General features: G+C 44.8%; 1 protein-coding gene across 6 annotated transcripts in view; it reads right to left on the reverse strand.

Annotated features, from left to right (window-relative positions):
* Window positions 1–17,773, reverse strand: part of Hif1an (hypoxia inducible factor 1 subunit alpha inhibitor) — an 83,727-nt gene that overhangs the window by 9,836 nt on the left and 56,118 nt on the right. The window contains exon 9 of one of the 6 annotated variants that reach the window (XM_010626365.3): window positions 10,095–11,414. The exons of the other annotated variants lie outside the window; for them this stretch is intronic. Within the exon in view, the coding sequence (XP_010624667.1) occupies window positions 11,316–11,414 (99 nt within the window). The 3' untranslated portion in view covers window positions 10,095–11,315. Of the gene's footprint in view, window positions 1–10,094; window positions 11,415–17,773 lie in introns of those variants that run through there. 6 annotated transcript variants of the gene reach the window in all.

The following is a 17,773-nucleotide window of genomic DNA, read 5'->3' on the forward strand; positions in this document are numbered from 1 at the left end:
CTCTCTCTCTCTCTCTCTCTCTCTCTCTCTCTCTCTCTCTCTCTCTCCCTCTCCCTCCCTCCCTCCCTCCCATGCTCTCTGTCTTCCTCTCTCTGTCTCTCTTTTCCTAAAATCTTGAAGCAACACAGAAACCGTCAGAATCTGAAGCCTACATAAACTTTGAAGAAGCACAGCGGCAAAGGCTGTCTGTGTGTGACGTGTGACAGCGAGAGCCTGCATGTGCCATGTGTGTCTGTGGCCCGCCTGTCTCTCTCGGTTTCCCCAGGTGGCTGTGCCACCCTCTGTCACCCCTGACGGGCCAAGCTGGTGGTCTCACCCTCCGCTCCAGGCGCAGACACATCCACACCGTGACCCTTGCTGGCACATCCTGCCCGGGCCTCGACACACCTCCACGCCGAGCACCAGCCTGTCGGGGAGTCCACCTGCTCCCAACGCCCCCGATTTCAGGCGGTGGCAGGGAGTCACCTGACGCACATGTGTGTGCACAGGAGCACGGGCTAGCACTAGAGGTAGGGCTCACCCAGGTCCCCCAGCAGGCCAGGCTGGAGACTGAGCCCTGCGCCCCGGGCCCAGGCAGTGGCCGGAGGTTTTCAGGGGCTGGATCCTGCCGCGGAGAGAGGTGGCTGGCGAGGTAATGGCATTTTGCTCTCTTTAAACTTTAATCTTTCCTATTAATTCCCTGCAACTGGAGAATGTGTGAGAGTTAATGTTCCGTGAACGTGTTTCGCACTCGGCAGTCTCTTCGAGCTAATTACCTTCAGGTGCTAAATGGAGGGAAATTGCAATCCATTTGGATGTGAAAAAATTTCGCCTTCCCGTCCCCTGTGAGACATCCTTTTTCCTGAGTGCTGCAGAAAGAATGCTCTCTGGGTGGGAGTTTTTTTCCTAATGTTTTTTTTCTTCAGCCCTCCCCACCCGCCACCGCCTTTCTCGAAGAGCTTGGGCTGTGCAGGATGGTGGTGGCAGGAGACTGCAGGAGGCTGGGCCTGGGCACAAGGTCTGGCTCTGGCTGGAGGTTGGTGAGAAGGGTCTCACTTGTGGGAGAGATACCCCGGCCGAGAGCCCGCCCTCCCCTCGGAGGCCCTGGAGTGGAAGTGTATTTACACGCTTAATAACACGCTTATTACCAGTGTTTCTCAGCTGCTAGGTTTTGAATACAGATATAATAGAATTTTATAAGCCACGTAAAAGCTGTCCTCCTTTTGGACCCTGATCTGGGGTGGCTAGGGGTGCAAAGGACAGGGAATTGAGGATGGAGGTAAGGAGGGGGCTTGAGGAGGGAAGAAAAGAGCACGACGGAAGGGAGAAGGTGGGCCCAGGCGTGGGACAGCGGTCGGCCTCTGTCTCCCTGCCGCAGGACACCCGTGGCAGTAAGGACAAGGCCCGGGATGGGCGTCTGCTCTCGCAGGCCTTAGATTCAGAGAGGGAGAGAGGAGAGAGACCTTGACCTCTGATGTCCTACCTCAACTTGAACATAGCCTCAAAAAGCAAAAAAGACACCTGCACATCCAATCTGGCCGCTTCTGCCGTGCGAGGCTGGCCCTCTCACTTGTGCAAACACCGCTTCTTAACCCGAGCGGGGCCACAAGCTGCCGGATGCAGGCAGGGTGGTGTACACTCGGAGAGGACTTGGACAGCTCGGCAGCACGCAGGCCCTGCTTGGGGAGGGACAGATGCTCTCCCAGCGGTGGGCAGCCTGCTTCTGAAGCACTTTGAGAAAATATAGATGTGGTTTGGGTTTAGTTTTAAAACTTTTTACAATTCAATAGATCTATTCTTTCAATAGTTATCAACATGCGACTGACCTCCTTTGTCTACTGTCCCCTACTCCCTTTCCCAGGATTGTTTGGAAACAAATCGCAGCCATCAATTGGTTCATCTGCAAGATCCACAAGTATTTTGATATACTGTTAAAAGTTTTGGATTCTCGGGACTGGGGATTTAGCTCAAATGGTTCTGCCACCTGCCTCACAAGTGTAAGGTCCTGAGTTCGATCCCTGGTGCCAAAAAAAAAAAAAAAAAAGTTATGGACTTTTGTTGGGCCTGCTGGTATGTGCCTGTGATCCTACCATTCAGGAGGCTGAACCAGGAGGATCCCCATGAGTTTCAGGCCAGCCTGGACTACACACTAAGTTCAAGGTCAGCCTGAACTACATAGCAAAACTGTCTCAAAAATAAAAAAAAAAGATAAGAACTCTTAACATAACAAAAACACTATCATGTATCTAATAAGTATCAATAAATTGGGTGTGGTGGCACACACCTGTAATCCCAGCACTCAGGAGGATTGCTGTGAGCTCAAGGCCAGCCTGAACTGCACAGTGAGACCTCACCTCAAAACATAAAAATAAAGCAAAAACAAAATATTATCAATAAATATTTGACTTATCTGTCTTTCAAAAAGCTAGGATTTTGAATGTTTTCACCACAAAGAAATAATATTTGATGAGCTAGGTTTACTCTAATTTGAATATAAGACAATGTGTAAATATATCAAAATGTCACATTAACCCAGAAATATATACAATCTTTATGTGAGAATTTAAAAGTTTTTCAAAGAAAAATGAAGACAATTAACTCTAAGTCATTACTCTCATCAAGTCACCATTCAGAGTTCAAATGTTCCTAAATCAGGTTCTAATCAAGACCACCCACTGTATGTGATGGACTGGCTCTTCCGTTCCTTTTACTCCATAGGTTACACTTTCCTCTTCCCTTCTGTTTTCTTGAGATGGGGTGTCACTATATTGTCTAGGCGGGTCTTAAACTCTTGGGCTCAAGCGACCCTCCTGCCTCAGCCTCCTGAATTGCTGAGTCTACAGGAACATGCCACTGTGCACAGCTTCTTTCCGTTTTCTTACAATTTATTGAAGAAAATGTGGGCCATTTGTCCCATGGGATTTACTTTGGTTTGGATTTTGCCAATTGTACCCCTGTGGTATTATTTAATACATTTCTTTGCCCCTTTAAATTGGTAGATTCTAGAGTTGCTTGACATCAGGCTTGATTTCTAATTTCTTTGGCAAGAATGTTTTAAAAGTGGTGTGAACTTTCTCTTGCATCACATCAGGACTGCATAATTTCTCACTGTCTTTCTCTTTATACTATTAGGATTAATCAGTGGGTTTAGTTGCTGTCAGGCTGATCTATCCATTAAGAAGTTCTTCTCAGCCTTTTCCTCCATCAGCTCTTTACCTAATGATTGGAACAGCCATTTACTATCATTGACTAAATCCATTATTTTACTGTGGGTAGCTGAATTTATTTTAAAATTGTTTATTTCCCAACTTTTTATTTTGAAAAACTTAAGCCTACACAGTAGTTTATTGTCTTAATGAACGACCATATACCCTGTCACAGTTTACTGATTTATAACAATTTCTCACATTTACTCACGTTTCCCCTTCTCCTTCTGAAACATTGCTGTGTTAATTGCTCACAAAATGACATTCCACCCCTACATATCTTAGCATTTATATTTTAAGAACAATGACACTTCCTGCACCTTCAGGAAATTTAACATTTATCTAATGCAGACTCCATATGCAAAACCCCTGGATTGTTCCAACAGCAGCCTTTGTAGCTCCCTCATCACTAACCCAAGATGTTGCACGGTGTTTGGTAATTGAGTTGCATTATTCTCCTTTATTCTGGAATAGTTCCTCAGGTTCTTTTCCTTTTTCTTTTCTCTTTTTGCTCCCTCCCTCCCTCCTCCCTCCCTTTTTTTCCTCTGCGTCTTTCATGGACTTAGAAAGCCCAGGCAGAATGTCCCTTAGTTTGGACCTGTCTGGTGTTTCCTCGTGATTAAATTCAAGCTAAGCATTTGGGGCAGGAACATCATCACCTCGGCAGTGTGTACTCCTTAGCTCATCACACTGGGAGGACAGAACCTCCATTTCTACCACTACTGGTGAAGACAAGTTTGATCGCTTTTAAGATGGTATCAGCCGAACTTCACGCTGTAACAGCACTTTTCCTTCTCAGGGTTTCACACGTTATCTGTGGGGAAACTGGACGCTGTTCCTGGGGCACCTTTCACGCAGCAGTTTAGCATCCGCGGACGGTCTTGCCTGGAGTAGTGATGGCAAAGTCGTGCACTTTCTGATCCCACCAGTGCCCGTCCCTTTGCTCGCTGGCACTCTTCTGCAAGCGTTCACTCGGGATGTGAGACACTGCTCCTCATAGGAAGTCTTGCTAAGAGGGAAGCAGAGGTGCTGGGCAGGCCAGGGTGACCGCGCCCACAGAAGTGGTGACACCAAGCGGCAGCCGGTGTGCCTGTGGCCCCACAAGGCCAAGTAGCTCTATGGCCTATACAGCACCCCCCACGTAACAAGATGGCTTCTGGTTTCCTGGATCAGATGCCCACAGGACCAGCTACCTCCATGGTCACTGAGAATCCCACCCAAAGGGACAGGTGAATCAGGTGTGTGGGGAGTACAGGTGCAAGCAAGTTTAGGCACACCAGAGTCCACAAGGGACACAATCCACAGGACCAAGCATCACCAGTGTCCCTGAGAGCCCTGCCCCTGGATGCACTTCCAGAATGCACGCAAACTCACAGCCCTCACTCACCCTGATGCCTCAGTTTGTTCTTTCGACACATTTAAAATCCTGGAGTAGTTTACCAGTTGTTTGGTCTGGTGCTATTAACGGTGTACCTACTGCCTCTGGTCCAAAAGGAGTCCAAGCTGCCTGCTAGACAGGGGGGGCCCAGGTCGGAGCCTGCCAGCGAGGGAACCTGGGATGAGCAGTCCCTGCTCTGCACAGGGCCGATCCGCCGCCATGCCGAAGCCCTTAGGCCACAGTGAAGCAGAGCTTCTACACTAGCAGTGAAATAAGTCACTAGGAGACACCTTGTAATGAAGGGAGACTTCTTCCTTAAGTGATCCATGTTAGCAGAGCTCCAAAGGGCAGGAAGTAACTGAGCTAGCTGAAGCACAAAGATATTTTTATTGAGAATATCCATGACTCTTACGCAATCAGGCAGGAGCCTGGCAGCACTGGGCTTCTCCTTCGTGATGCTGTTAGCATGACTCTGCTTGTAAGTGCCTATGTCTCAGCCCCTATTGGTTCAAATTCCCAAATCCCCAAAGCAGGAATCTGATTAGTTCACTTTTCATGAGGTGTCTGACCTTGTTTCAACCGACTAAGACCAAATGTGGCTCAGGGAATCTACCTCCAATGTTGGGGAGAGTAGACTCTACCTCCAAAGAGGCTGGATGTGCCCAGCCAGGCAGATACTTCAAGAGATGCGTGTCGTAGAAATAAACGCACACACTCTCCCAAGGATGAGTAGATAGAGGCTCTTAAGAACAGTGCTAGGGCCAGGGATTTAGTTCAGTGGCACCATGCCCGCCTCGCAAGCCCAAGGTCTTGAGTTTGAACCCCACTGCCAGGGGAAAAGAAAAGAACAACTTTGTTATCAAGGAAAGGGCCTTGGTCCTATGGTGTTCTGGCCAGAGTTGAAGGATGGGACCCAGAAGGCCTTGTTACCAACTCCCATGAACCAACACAGTGGAAACAGCCTAGAAGAACAATGACGTACAAGAAGATCCAGTTCTGATGTCTCAGACACAAGATTCTGATCTATCCTCAGATAGAAGTAGGAACTCATGAGGATGGTAAACCTCATCCAGCTTCACCTGATCCACTAAACAACACACACAAGCTCTCCATTCTGACCTCACGTCCCAGAGCCTCTTAGGTCTCTCCCACCACGGAAGTGAGTTTGGGAGAGATGCCGCAACACAGCAGCCATCCTGTGTGCTGTTTGTTTGTACAGGAGATCGAACTTGGGACCTTGCGTTTGCAAAGCAGGAAGTGGGACCACTGAGCTAAATTGCCGGCCCAAACCTGTGTATTTTTGCCACTACAGAAGACCGAGCAATTTCCCTGCCCCGGCTGTTGTCATCCTTTCTCACTGTTGGGGAGCTCTGGCTAACAGTTTCATCTTCTCTCCCTAGATTTTGCAAAATCCAAATATTAAAAGTACAGTAACCATGTACCGGTGCCACGCCACAATCATCAGACGTACACAGGAAAAGCAGCACGTGTCTCCAGGAGCACCGGTCTGCATGCTCATGACGGGCCGGGCCTGCAGACAGTGACAAGCCTGGGACCCAGCGCTGTCTCTCTGTCCACGGCCACGGCAGAGGCCCAGGCGTGCTGACCAGCATGCCCTCTTACGGAATTCTTCCTTTTATCAGTAAGTAATGCCTGCTTTGACCCTACGAATGCTTTTGCTCTCAGTCTCATCAGAATGGGAAGGAGACCAAGAGATGCAAGCGAGGGAGGGGAAGGGAATGTAAAAAATGAGAAGTGTCATGCGCAGGTACCAACTCGCTACGACGAATGTGATCACTAGGTACTGCAGACGGGTACGCAGAAAAATAAAACTTTCAAGCATTTCAGCTGATATCAATATTGCTAGTGCAATTTCCTTTTGGCTAATATTTGCCCAGCATATCTTGTTCTATATCTGCATTTTCCTCCTTTCTGTGACTTCATGCTTTATGCAAGTCTTTTGTGAACAGCCTAGACCTGGATTTTTAAACAAATCCAATTTGAAGGGCTCCTTGACTGGGCCACTCCTCACATGCACAAGTATGACAGATGCCCTTCTGTGTTCCATTGACCATGCTTTGTTTTGCTTCCTCTCTTTCCTCTCTTTGCTTTTTCCTTGTTCATGTTTTCTACAGCACCAATAATCTTTTATTTTTTAAAAAACCTTCTAGTCGACTGATGTGGAAAACACCAGTAGTTTCCTTAGTGAGGACTAAGGCCAGCCTATGGTTTAATTCTCTGTAACAGATAAAGGGTCCTAGAATGTGAATGGAGCCTTTTATCTTCTGTGTTATTTGATTAGTATTTTAATTATATCATACTTTTATGCTCTTTCAAAAGAATCATGATCGCCATTATTATTATTAAAATTTATGTACATATTTACCAGTTTCTTTGCTTGATATTATTTCTATTAATGGAGTTTTTCCTTTTGGGCTCAATTTCCTTCTTTCTGAAATACGTGTGTTAGAAATTCTTTTAACAAAGATCTATAAATAGTAAACTCTCTGTGACTTTATTTCACTTTTCCTATTTTATCTGCCCAGTACTGCGGACTGAACCTGGGGCTTCGTGCACGCTAGGCAAGCACTCTAACACTGAACTGTATCCCCATCCCCTTTTCATTTCCTGGGAGACGAGATCTGGTTAAGTTGCCCAGCCTGGCCTTAAACTCATAGTCACCCTGCCTCAGCATCCCAGGCAGCCAGGGTTATGCGTGTTACCTGCCACCACGCTTCGCATTTGCATTTTCTATTCATTGATAATTATTTTGGTTTAAGACTTTAAGTTCTTTTTTGATTTTTTATTAGTATGTTTGTAGTACATAATGATCACTTTTTTCGTGAGGCATTAGTACATGTACATAACAAACAGATTTTAATTTTTTCATTCCCTTCTCCTCCCCTTTTCCCCGCTCCCTCCATCTCTTGAATCCCTTCCCATTTGAAAAAGATCTATCTCCCCACTTCCTATCATCTATTGTTTACTATACTTTTTTTTGTTGTTGTTGTTTTTGTTTTTTTTGAGGCAGGGTCTCACTGTGTAGTTGAGACTGACCTGGAACTCACTATGCAGCCCAGGCTGGTCTTGAACTCAGTGATCCTCCTGCCTCAGCCTCCTGAGTGCTGGGATTACAGGTGTGAGCCACCACGCCCGGCTCTATACTCTATACTCTTTATTTATATTTTGAGTTTCTCATGGAAGAGAAACCATGTGATATTTAAACTTGTGTGTCTGATTTATTTCACTCAACATGACAATCTCAAAGAGCATCCATTTTCCTACAAAAGACTCGTTTATCATTTACAGCAGAGTAGTGCTCCATTGTGTATCAATACCATGTTTTCTTTACCCTTGCACCTGTTGGTGGACATAGAGGGCACTTCCAGGATTTAGCTATAAACACGAGTGTGCACTGTAATATGATGTCTTTAACTCTTTCAGGAAGATCCCTAGAAAAGAATAGCTAAGTCAAATAGAATTTCTAGTTTTAGTTTTCTGAGGCATCTCCGTACTATTTCCATGCTAGCTGACACCTCCACCAATAATGTAGAAGAATTCCTTTCCCCACTGCAGCTCCACCAGCATTTGTTGTTATTTGATTTCTTGGTGATGACCGTCCTTCCTTCTGGAGTAAATGGAATCTCACTGTTGTTTTATTTAGCGTTTCTCCAGTGGCCAGAGATGTTGAATTTTTTTGTGTGTATTTATTGGCTGTTTGTACTTCTTCTTTTGAGAAGAGTCTATTCATTTCAGTTGCCCATTTTTTGATTGTGTCTTTTATGGGGGGGCTAACTTTTCTGAGTTCTTTATATATTCTAGATATTAGTCCTCTGTCTGAGGAATAGCTGACAGTTTTTTCCCAAACTGTAGGTTGTTTACTCTGGTGGTTGTTTCCTTTGCTGTACAGAAGCTTTTTAATTCAATATGATCCTATGTGTTGATTCTTGGTATTACTTCTTGTGCCACTGGGCTTTGTTCAGAGAGTTCTTGCTACACCTACATCTTCAAATGTTGCACCTCTTTTGGGCTGGGGATTTAGCTCGGTGGTTCTGCTGCCTGCCTCACAAGCGCAAGGTCCCAAGTTTGATCCCTGGTACCAAAAAAAGAAAGAAAGAAAAAAAAAAAAAGCTTGCACCTTTTTTATCTGCCAGCTGATCAAGTATTTCTTTTTTTAAAAAAAAAAGTAGTTCTGTTTTAACATTTAGATCTTTGATCCATTTTGATTTTAGCTTAGTACATGGTGAGAGATGTGGGTCTAGATTCAATCTCCTGTACGTGTGTAGCCAGTTTCCCCCACACCATTTATTAAAGAAAATGTCTTCCCTCCAGTGTATATTTTTGGCTCCTTTGTCAAAGGTCCAGTAGCTTCATGTGCCTGGGGTTGTTTCTACATCCTCTACTCTGTTCCATTGATCCTCATGTCTGTTTCTGTGCCAGTACTGTGCTGTTTTTATGACTGTAGCTTTGTAATATAAATTCAATTTTGGGATTGCAACGCCTCCTCCCTTGCTCTTGTTACTCAGGGATTGCTTTTGCTATTCTGGGTCTTTTCTGGTTCTGTATAAATTTTGGGATTGTTTTCTCTAATTCTGTGAAAAATTCACTTAATATTTTCCTTAGGATTGTGTTAAATCTGTATATCCAGACTTTAAATTCTTAAACAATTATTTTCCGTCAGCATTTTGAGGGCATACTTACTTATCTCGTGGTTTCTGTAGCTCCTAACAAGAAGCTCTGCCTGTCTGATTGTCATTCTGCTGTAGCCTTGAAGTCTTTTGTCTTTGATGTTCTGCAGTCTCCCCACAGTGTGTCTAAGTCTAAGCCTATTTTCATTTATTCCTCTCAGATATCCAATTGCATTCTTACTGAGAACTCATTTCTGCATTCAATACTGAAAAATTCTTCCCAACCCTGTCTTCACATACTTCTTCTGTTTTTTTTTTTCTGCAATTTCTAGTATCTCTACTGGGCCCTCTTATTTTATTCTTAGTGTCCCTTGACTTTCCTTCATATTGCCCATGACTTTAACTCTGTGCGTTGTGTTTTGGGTATTTTCTAAACTTTCTCTTCAGTAGTATTGTCAACTATTTAACCCTTCCACTGAATTATTTTATTTAAACATTTCTTTTCCTAGAAATTCTATTTGGTTCTTTCTAAGCTCTGTGTTTTCTCTTCCATTTTATCTTATTCTTTCCTTTCCTCTTTTTGTTTGTTGAGGCAAGGTCTCACTATGTAGTTCAGGCTGGCCTTAAACTTACTATGTAGACCAGGCTGGCCTCAAACTCACGGGGATGCTCCTGTCTCAGCCTCCCGAGTGCTGGGATTATGGGCATGCACCACCATGCCCGGCTCTTTCCTTTATTTTTTGGAGAACACTTCAAATACACCTATTTTGATTCCATAATCCTGCTCCTGGGTATATATTCAAAGCAAATACAATCAGTAATACAAAGATATATCTGCAGTCCCAAGTGTCTTGCAGCAGTATTCACAATAGCAAAAATGTAGTGTAAACCTGAGATATGGAGTAATCCAGCAACAGACATTTGGATAAAGAAAAGTTGATGTACACAGCTAAATATTGTTTGGCTATGGAAGAGAAGGAAATCCTGTCCCTAGCAACAATACGGAAGAACCTGGAGGACGTGGTGAAGGGAGCTAAGCCAGACACAGAAGACAGCCCCTCATGGCCTCACCCACATGTGGAATCTGAAGCCGTGGACCCACACGGCAGTGGAGAGTAGGACAGTAGGGGTCAGAGCCTAGGACGGTGGCAGAGGAGGAACGGGGAGGAGTTAGCCAGCAGGTATGAAGCTCAGATTATGAACCCCAGGAAGGGCAGTGTTTGTTATTTAGATTTTCATCCCAATTAAGTGCCTAGTCCAGTTCTGTACCAACTGGGTTCTTAGTAAGTGCTAGAGCTATTCTTCATGTTGTTACTGTTTCGACTATCTCCAACTTCAATGTTTAGAGATGACAGAAAATCAGATTCTGGATCTGCTAAAAGCATTTAAAGTACATAATCAGGCCGTTCAGCTTTGGGCATCACTCATCTGAATTTCATCATTCATGAACAACATCTTCAAGGACAAGTCATCATCTATTAGACCAATGTTTCTAAAAGTACAAGTTGCAATCCATTAGCAGGTCATGACATCAATTTAATGAAATAGAACAAAATAGAGAATAAAATAGCAGAATGCAGTACATGCTTAAGTGTAGGTACTGCTTAATACAACTTTAATTTCAGGTGTGTGTGTGTGTGTGTGTGTGTGTGCATGCGTGCGCGCGTGCTGGGTCACCATACAATGTGTATTTCTGGCTGCGGGTCAGGGTAAGAATGTTTGAGAATCGTTGATTGAACAGCAGCTCTCTTATCTCTGAGACCCCATTCCATCTGCCACCCATCTCTCGCAGGCCCATCTTTAGGGTCAAACATTCCATGCCAAGCCAGGAAAACTCAAGGTTCGCCTTTTCCACACGGAGTTCCTAGAGCACTGTCGAGCCCAGGGCAGACGGAGAGTCCTGCACACTGCCCTGGGTGGGAGCCTCACAGTCCGCCAGGGACCTCAGGGAGCCCTCAGGGCGTCACGATCCACAGAGGCTCCCTGTGCTCTGGGCTCCTGCCCTGCACTCCGAGACGCCTTCCTCATCTCCCTGGACGAGTCCTGGCTGACGTGTGGTCTCCGGGTCCCTTCGGTGCTGCTTCCCCAGGGCCTTGCCGCCAGGCAGCTCCTCACGTGTGGCTCTCAAGGCCACCACGTACCGTCCACCTGGGAGGACACCTGGAGCCTCCCTCGCACCGAGTTCCCGGGGAAATGGCCATCTGTAGAACTCCGTGCTGCAGTCTAGAAGGAAGGGGAGTCAGCGGAAAAGACTTCGTTCTAAGCATGAGCGCTGTCACTGAGAAGAACCGAGCACTTGTCCTCTATGCCATCTTGAACGTCTGCAAATTGCAGAGGGACGCAACCCATTTCATAAACAATGAACCCTAGTATGAAGGGATTTGAGCCTCATTTAACTTCCACTTTCATTGTCTCCTAAGCTCCAAAGTAAAAGCAAGCCTGCACTGGGGGCTGTGGCGCATGCCTCTAATCCCAGCTATGTGAAAGGCCGAGGAGGAGGATCGTAAGTTCGAGCCTGCCTGGACAACTTAGCAAAAATCAAAGGGGGCTGGGGGGCGTAGCTTCCTAACACTGAAGGAAAAAAGCAAGCAACCTATTATCTCTCTTTAAAGATCGAAATATATGGCATTTGTTGAGCTCCAGCTATGTGTCAGATGCTTTCACATACATTATTTCATTCAAACATCACAGAAACCCTAGGAGGTGAGTGCGGTTGTTCCACTCTCCACACGGGGAGGGAGAAGGTCGAAGAAGTTAAATAATGTGCCTGACTCGCCTCGCTGGTAAGTAATTGCCAAGCTGGGCTTCGAATCTGCTTTGGCAGACTGTTGGCCCAGGCAGTTAGCCACTACCCTGCGCAGCCCTTCAGTAAGGGGCTCCCGTCAGCAAGGAAACAGACCCTGGCCCAGCTCATGCAGCGCTGCGCTTTCTCTGTGTGACTGGCCCGAGAAGTGCCACGGTCGTGATGTGGCAGGCTCACTGCGTGCGGGGCGAGCCGCGTGCCTCTCTGAGCCTCAGAGTGCCCGTCTGGACAAAGACTGACCTATCTCCCTCGGAGGACTGCTGTGAAAGAGACGCAGCTGAAGGTGACGAAGGGTTTTGCACACCACGAAGTACTGTGCCAATGAAATGGCTTATTATAAAAAGCCATATAGTTAATTAGCCCACTGCTCCTGCATTGTCCCTGCTAGGTTGCGGGGGGTCCCTTCTTTGGCTCCCAGTGCTCTTAGGATAAAATTCAAAATGTCAGCTTGACCTGTGAGGCCAGCACGACATAGCTCTTCTTCCGTGCCCTTTCCTCACTGTAGTCCTACTTTACTGGGCCTCTGTTCCTGCCTCTGGGCCTTTGCATATGCTTTTCCTCTGAGTTCAATTCCCCAGTACTGCAAAAAAAAAAAAAAGAAAGAAAGAAAAGAAAATGTTTCTGTAGTTAGTCAAATAATTTGGGGAACAGGAGGTTAAACAAATGTAACAGATTTTAGCCATCGAAATTAACACGAAAACCCAAAGGACTTTCAAAAGTAATGCCTAGGTCCACGAGAGATGACAATGCAAACTAGCCCAGCCTTGATGTGCGCACTGTGAGAATAAACCCGCCTTGACTTCGTGGCCCCCTAACCTAGTCTGTCCTCGAGTGTGCTCATCCACGTGGAAGCCAGAGCAGGAAGAACGAACCCACAGGGAGAGCGGAGTGTGGGGCGAGGGGCGGCTCACTCCGGGGCTGGGGGCGAGCGGCACTCTGCTCTGCATGGTCAGAGGACAGCAGTGGGACGTGAGGAGTTGCTTAGACTTTCGAGTGTTTATTGATCAACACATTACATAAACAACATTTACTGAGCACCTACGACACAGCAAACACATCAGTGCACATGGCCTTGGTGTTGGGGCTCAGAGTCCAGAGCAGGAGATCTACAGGTAAGGAGTTCGTGTCAGAACTAAAGAGACACCAGACACAGATACGGAGTTGGAGAGTTTCCTAGGAGGGACACTGAGCTGTGATCCAGAGGATAAATAAAAACAGCCAGAGAAGAAAGATAAGGAAAAGAATGCTGGGCAGAGAACACCGTGCAGGAAATGGGGAATCTGCTCGGGCCCTGGGCGGAGTCCAGCAGCAGACCGTGGTGTTCAGGAGCTGGGCCTCACCTCCAAGGAGTGGGGCAGAGGACAGTTTGCCGCAATCTCAGTCTGGACCGAGGACGTCAAGCCCCCCAGAGACCCCGCTCCAGCCTTGCTGAGCAGGAGCAGATGCGCATCAGGGAGCAGGGCTTCATAGGGTTCACGGGGAGCCCCAAACCAGCACAGCCTCTTCTATGGCTGAGAGTCACCAGGAGCAAGAAAGAGAGGCCAAGACAGACAGGGAGCTGGGAGCAGCAGCACATCCGCCAGTGAAGAGCCAGGCCCTTACGGCAGCTCTGAGGTGCAGGGTATGCCGCTGCCGCAGGGAAGAGAATGTGGGAGGTCTGGGATCGAGGCTCCCCTGGCCCGGCCGGGTGCCAGTCTGAACCCACCGTGCTTGATCCACTCAAGGTCGAGGTGGAAATGGGAATTTCGGCCAAAGCTCCCTCACCGGTCTGTGGTTCTGCTGTTACTATGTTGGTGTTATTTCTTTGGGGGGTGATTGAGATACGTTTAGAAGCAGTTAGCATGGTGCCTGGCACCAAGAAAACACTCAGGAAGTTTTAGTCATTATTACTGACATTAAGGTAGAAGTTTTAAAACAACCTGCCTTTACCTGGCTCACCGGCTTAAGTGACATTGTGAATCTTTCGTAAAACCCACTGGTTTCCACTCATGGCTCATCGAATGCTCACGGCTACGACACCAGGAGGTTCTGCTCCCCACGTGGTTGAACTGCGCGCTTACCAAGAGTCATTTGTTTTTACTCAGCCTGTTCATGCCAGCTGCACGTATTATTCTTATATAATTTAACTAAATGTTACACAAACCAGCAAAATACGATGGGAAAACTAATGTTGCTATTTGGAAAGCTTCCCTAACAGTACATTGCTTAACAATTTTGTTATCAAATCACGTATTAGTGAGACAACTGGAAAAAGGGGGAAAATCATACAGAAATGAGACACTGCAGTCAGATTTTTTTCTTAAATGTTTGATTTCTCAATCTGTATTAAAGAAAGCAAAGCTGAAATGACAGTTGAGGCATTCTGTGTAAGCGAAGGCCAGAGGATGGTGAAACGCCAGTCTACATCAGAAGAGAGAGAGAGAGAGAGAGAAAGGAAGGAATGCTGAAATGACAGTTGAGGCATTCTGTGTAAGCGAAGGCCAGAGGATGGTGAAACGCCAGTCTACATCAGAAGAGAGAGAGAGAGAGAGAGAGGAAGGAAGGAAGGAGCAAAAAGAAAGAAAGGGTTTAAAGAGGGACGGAGACAAGTGAGTCACGAGTCAGGTGCACTATTCCGTCGGTGGGGCACACGCGCCGGTGCCCACCTTGGGTTACTGGGTGAGGAGTCCCAGAGCCTGTGCACCCGGAGCCCATACGGCCTATCCTCCCTCACGACCACCTCTCAGGGCCCTCCACTTCCCTCTCCCGTAGAGACCCGAGACTTAGCTTGAGGTCCCTCGTCTGATTTTTGCTTTGCTTATGGGAACCCACTTGCTCCAGCACCACTTATCGAAAATGCCGTTTTTCTTCTGTTAAACCGGTTTGGTATTTTTGTCAAAAATCAGCTGGTGTGGGCCAGGGATTTAGCTCAGTGATTCTGCGGCCTGCCTTGAAAGCACAAGGACCCGAGTTCCATCGCTGGTACCAAAAAAAAAAAAAAAATTTCAGGTGGGGTGGCTCAGTGGCACCACGCCTGCCTGGCAAGAGCAAGGTCCTGAGTTTGATCCCCGGTACCAGAAAAAAAAAAAAATCAGTTGATATACTTGTGTGGATCTATTTATGGATTTTATATTCTGTTCCATTAACCTATGTGTCTATTCCTCTACCAATATCAGTCTTGGTTACTATAGCCATACAAACCTGGAAATTGTGCATATCTATTCCTCCCACATTATTCTTCCTTGTAAAATCATTCTTTTTACTTGTTCTCACTCTCTCACCTTTACATTTTAGAATAATCTCATTTATATTCATAAAAATTAGGCTGAGACTTTTCACAGGAGTTTTGTTAAACCTGTACATTAACTTCATACTAACTCTTCCAGTTTGTGAGCATGATATGCCATCCTTTTATTCATTAGATTTTCACTTATTCATCTACTTATTTTTTGGATGGGGGAATGGCCTTGAACTTGCATCCTCCTGTTTACTCTCCTGAGGAGCTAGAAGTCAGGTGCATACCACCATGCCTGGCTTCTTTGGTTTCTTTCTTCGGTATTTTGTAGTTTTCAGCCTACAAGCCCTGCACACGTCTATTTGATTTACACTTGAACATTGAGTAATTGTAATACTTTATTTTAAATTTGGGTCCATGCGCTCATTACTAATATATAGAAATATAACTCATACTTCTGTATATTTATTTTGTATCCTTTAACCTTGAACTTACTTATTAGTTCTAGGTTTTTAAAGATAATTTGGGATTCTTTTACATAGAAAATATTTTTTTTTAATCTGTGTGCTTTTTGTTCCCTTTTCTTGCCTTACGACTATAGCTAAAACTTCTAGTTGAATTCTGTCAAACACTTTTTCTGCATCAATATGATCAAATGATTCTTCCTTAGTTGGTTAATAGCTGATTTTTGAATATTTTACCAGCCTTTCATCCCTAAACTCTTTTATCACACTTTAATTCTTTTTATATATTGCTGTGTCTGCTGGTGTTTTGTTGAGGATTTTTCATCTATATTCGTAAGAGGTATTTGTCTTAGTTTTTGTTTTACTTTGTCATACTGTCTTTGGTGGTACCTGGGTAATATCAGTTCATGCAATAATGGAGAAGCTTTCTTGTCTCTTGTTCTCCTGAAGAGATAATGTAGCACTGCTGTTCATTTTTCTTTTAACATTTGGTAGGATTCTCTAGTAAAGCCACGTGATCCTGGAGATCTCCCTTCTGGAGTTTGTTAAATTGTGACTCCAGTTTTCTTAACTCCAGTTTCACTTCATTTGAATTGTCAAATTCACATGTGAAGTTTTAAAAATAATATACTTTTACCCATTCGATGCCTGTAGGGTCTGTAATGATTCCAGTTCCATTCCTGATATTAGTAATTATTTCTTCTCTTTTTTGTCAGTCAAGGACTGTCAATTTTACTGATCTCTCAAAGAACCAGTTCTTTATTTCACCTACTTTCTCTATTGTTTCATTAATTTCTACTTGTGTCTTTCTTTCTTTCCTCTCTTGCTTTGGATTTATTTTGCTGTTCTTTTACTAAACTCTTGGGGTAACGACTCAGACTATTAATTTGAGATTTTTCTTCAGGGCCGGGGATTTAGCTCAGCGGTTCGGTGGCCTGCCTTGTAAGCACAAGGACCCAGTAACAAAAAAAAAAAAAAAATAAAATTTCTTCTTTTTGAATGTATGAATTTAGTGCTATAACCTTTCCTGTCACCACAGTTCTAGCTGTGATCCATGAATTTTGACATGTTGTATTATCATTTTTATTTAGTTCAAAGTATTTAAATTTTTTTGTGTGCGTGATTTCCTCTTTGACCTGTGGATTATTTACAAATGTGTTCTTTCATTTCCAAGTGTTTACAGATTTTTAAAACCTGTTATCAAGTCCATTTAAAAAAATTCCATTTGTGGTTGAAAAGCACACTCCATATAATTAAAAAAAGTTTTTTGAGACAAGGTTTCACTATGTAGTCCAGGCTGGCCTCGAACTCACAGAGATACTCCTGCCTCAGCCTCCTGAGTTCTAGGATTACAGACATGTATCACCATGCCTGGCTCCATATGGCTTTAATTCTTTTAAAAATTGTTGAGCTTGTATAGTGGCCCAGGATATGATTTATCTTGACATACACACTGTAGGAAATTCAACAGAATGTATATTCGACTGTTGTTGGATGCAGTGTTCTATAAATGTTGATTAAGTCTTGTTGAAGGTATTGTTGAATTCTGATTTTCTGTCTAGTTCTTATATCAGTTTTGAGAGAGGAGTATTGAAGTCTTCAACCATAATTATGTATTTGCTTCTTCTTCAGTTCTGTCTGGTTTTGCTTCACACACAACACACACATACACACATACACACACACATACACGCACACACATATTTTTTGTACTGGGGATGGAACTCAGGTCCTCATGCTTGCGAGGCAGGTGGTAGAAACACTGAGCTAAACCCCCAGCCCATGTTTCACATAGTTTGACAGAGATTGTTATGACTTCTTGGTGGATTGACTCTTTTATTATATAAGACCTCCACCCCCAGTAACTTCCTTGGCTATGAAGTCTATCTTATCTGACATCAACGTAGCCACTCTTGCCTTTTGGGCCTTTTTTGACTAATGTTTCATGATATCTCTTTCCCATTTTTTGAGGGGGGACTGGAGATTGAAGTTGGGACCTTGCTCTTCCATTCTTTTGCTTTGAACCTGCTTATAAGTTAGATTTGAAGTGAGGTTTTTTAAGATAGTTTATTGCTGGGTCATACTTTTTTTTTTTTTTTTT

Source organism: Fukomys damarensis, unplaced genomic scaffold (assembly GCF_012274545.1).
Source record: "Fukomys damarensis isolate Sample0158 unplaced genomic scaffold, DMR_v1.0_HiC HiC_scaffold_8, whole genome shotgun sequence".
NCBI lineage: Eukaryota > Metazoa > Chordata > Mammalia > Rodentia > Bathyergidae > Fukomys > Fukomys damarensis.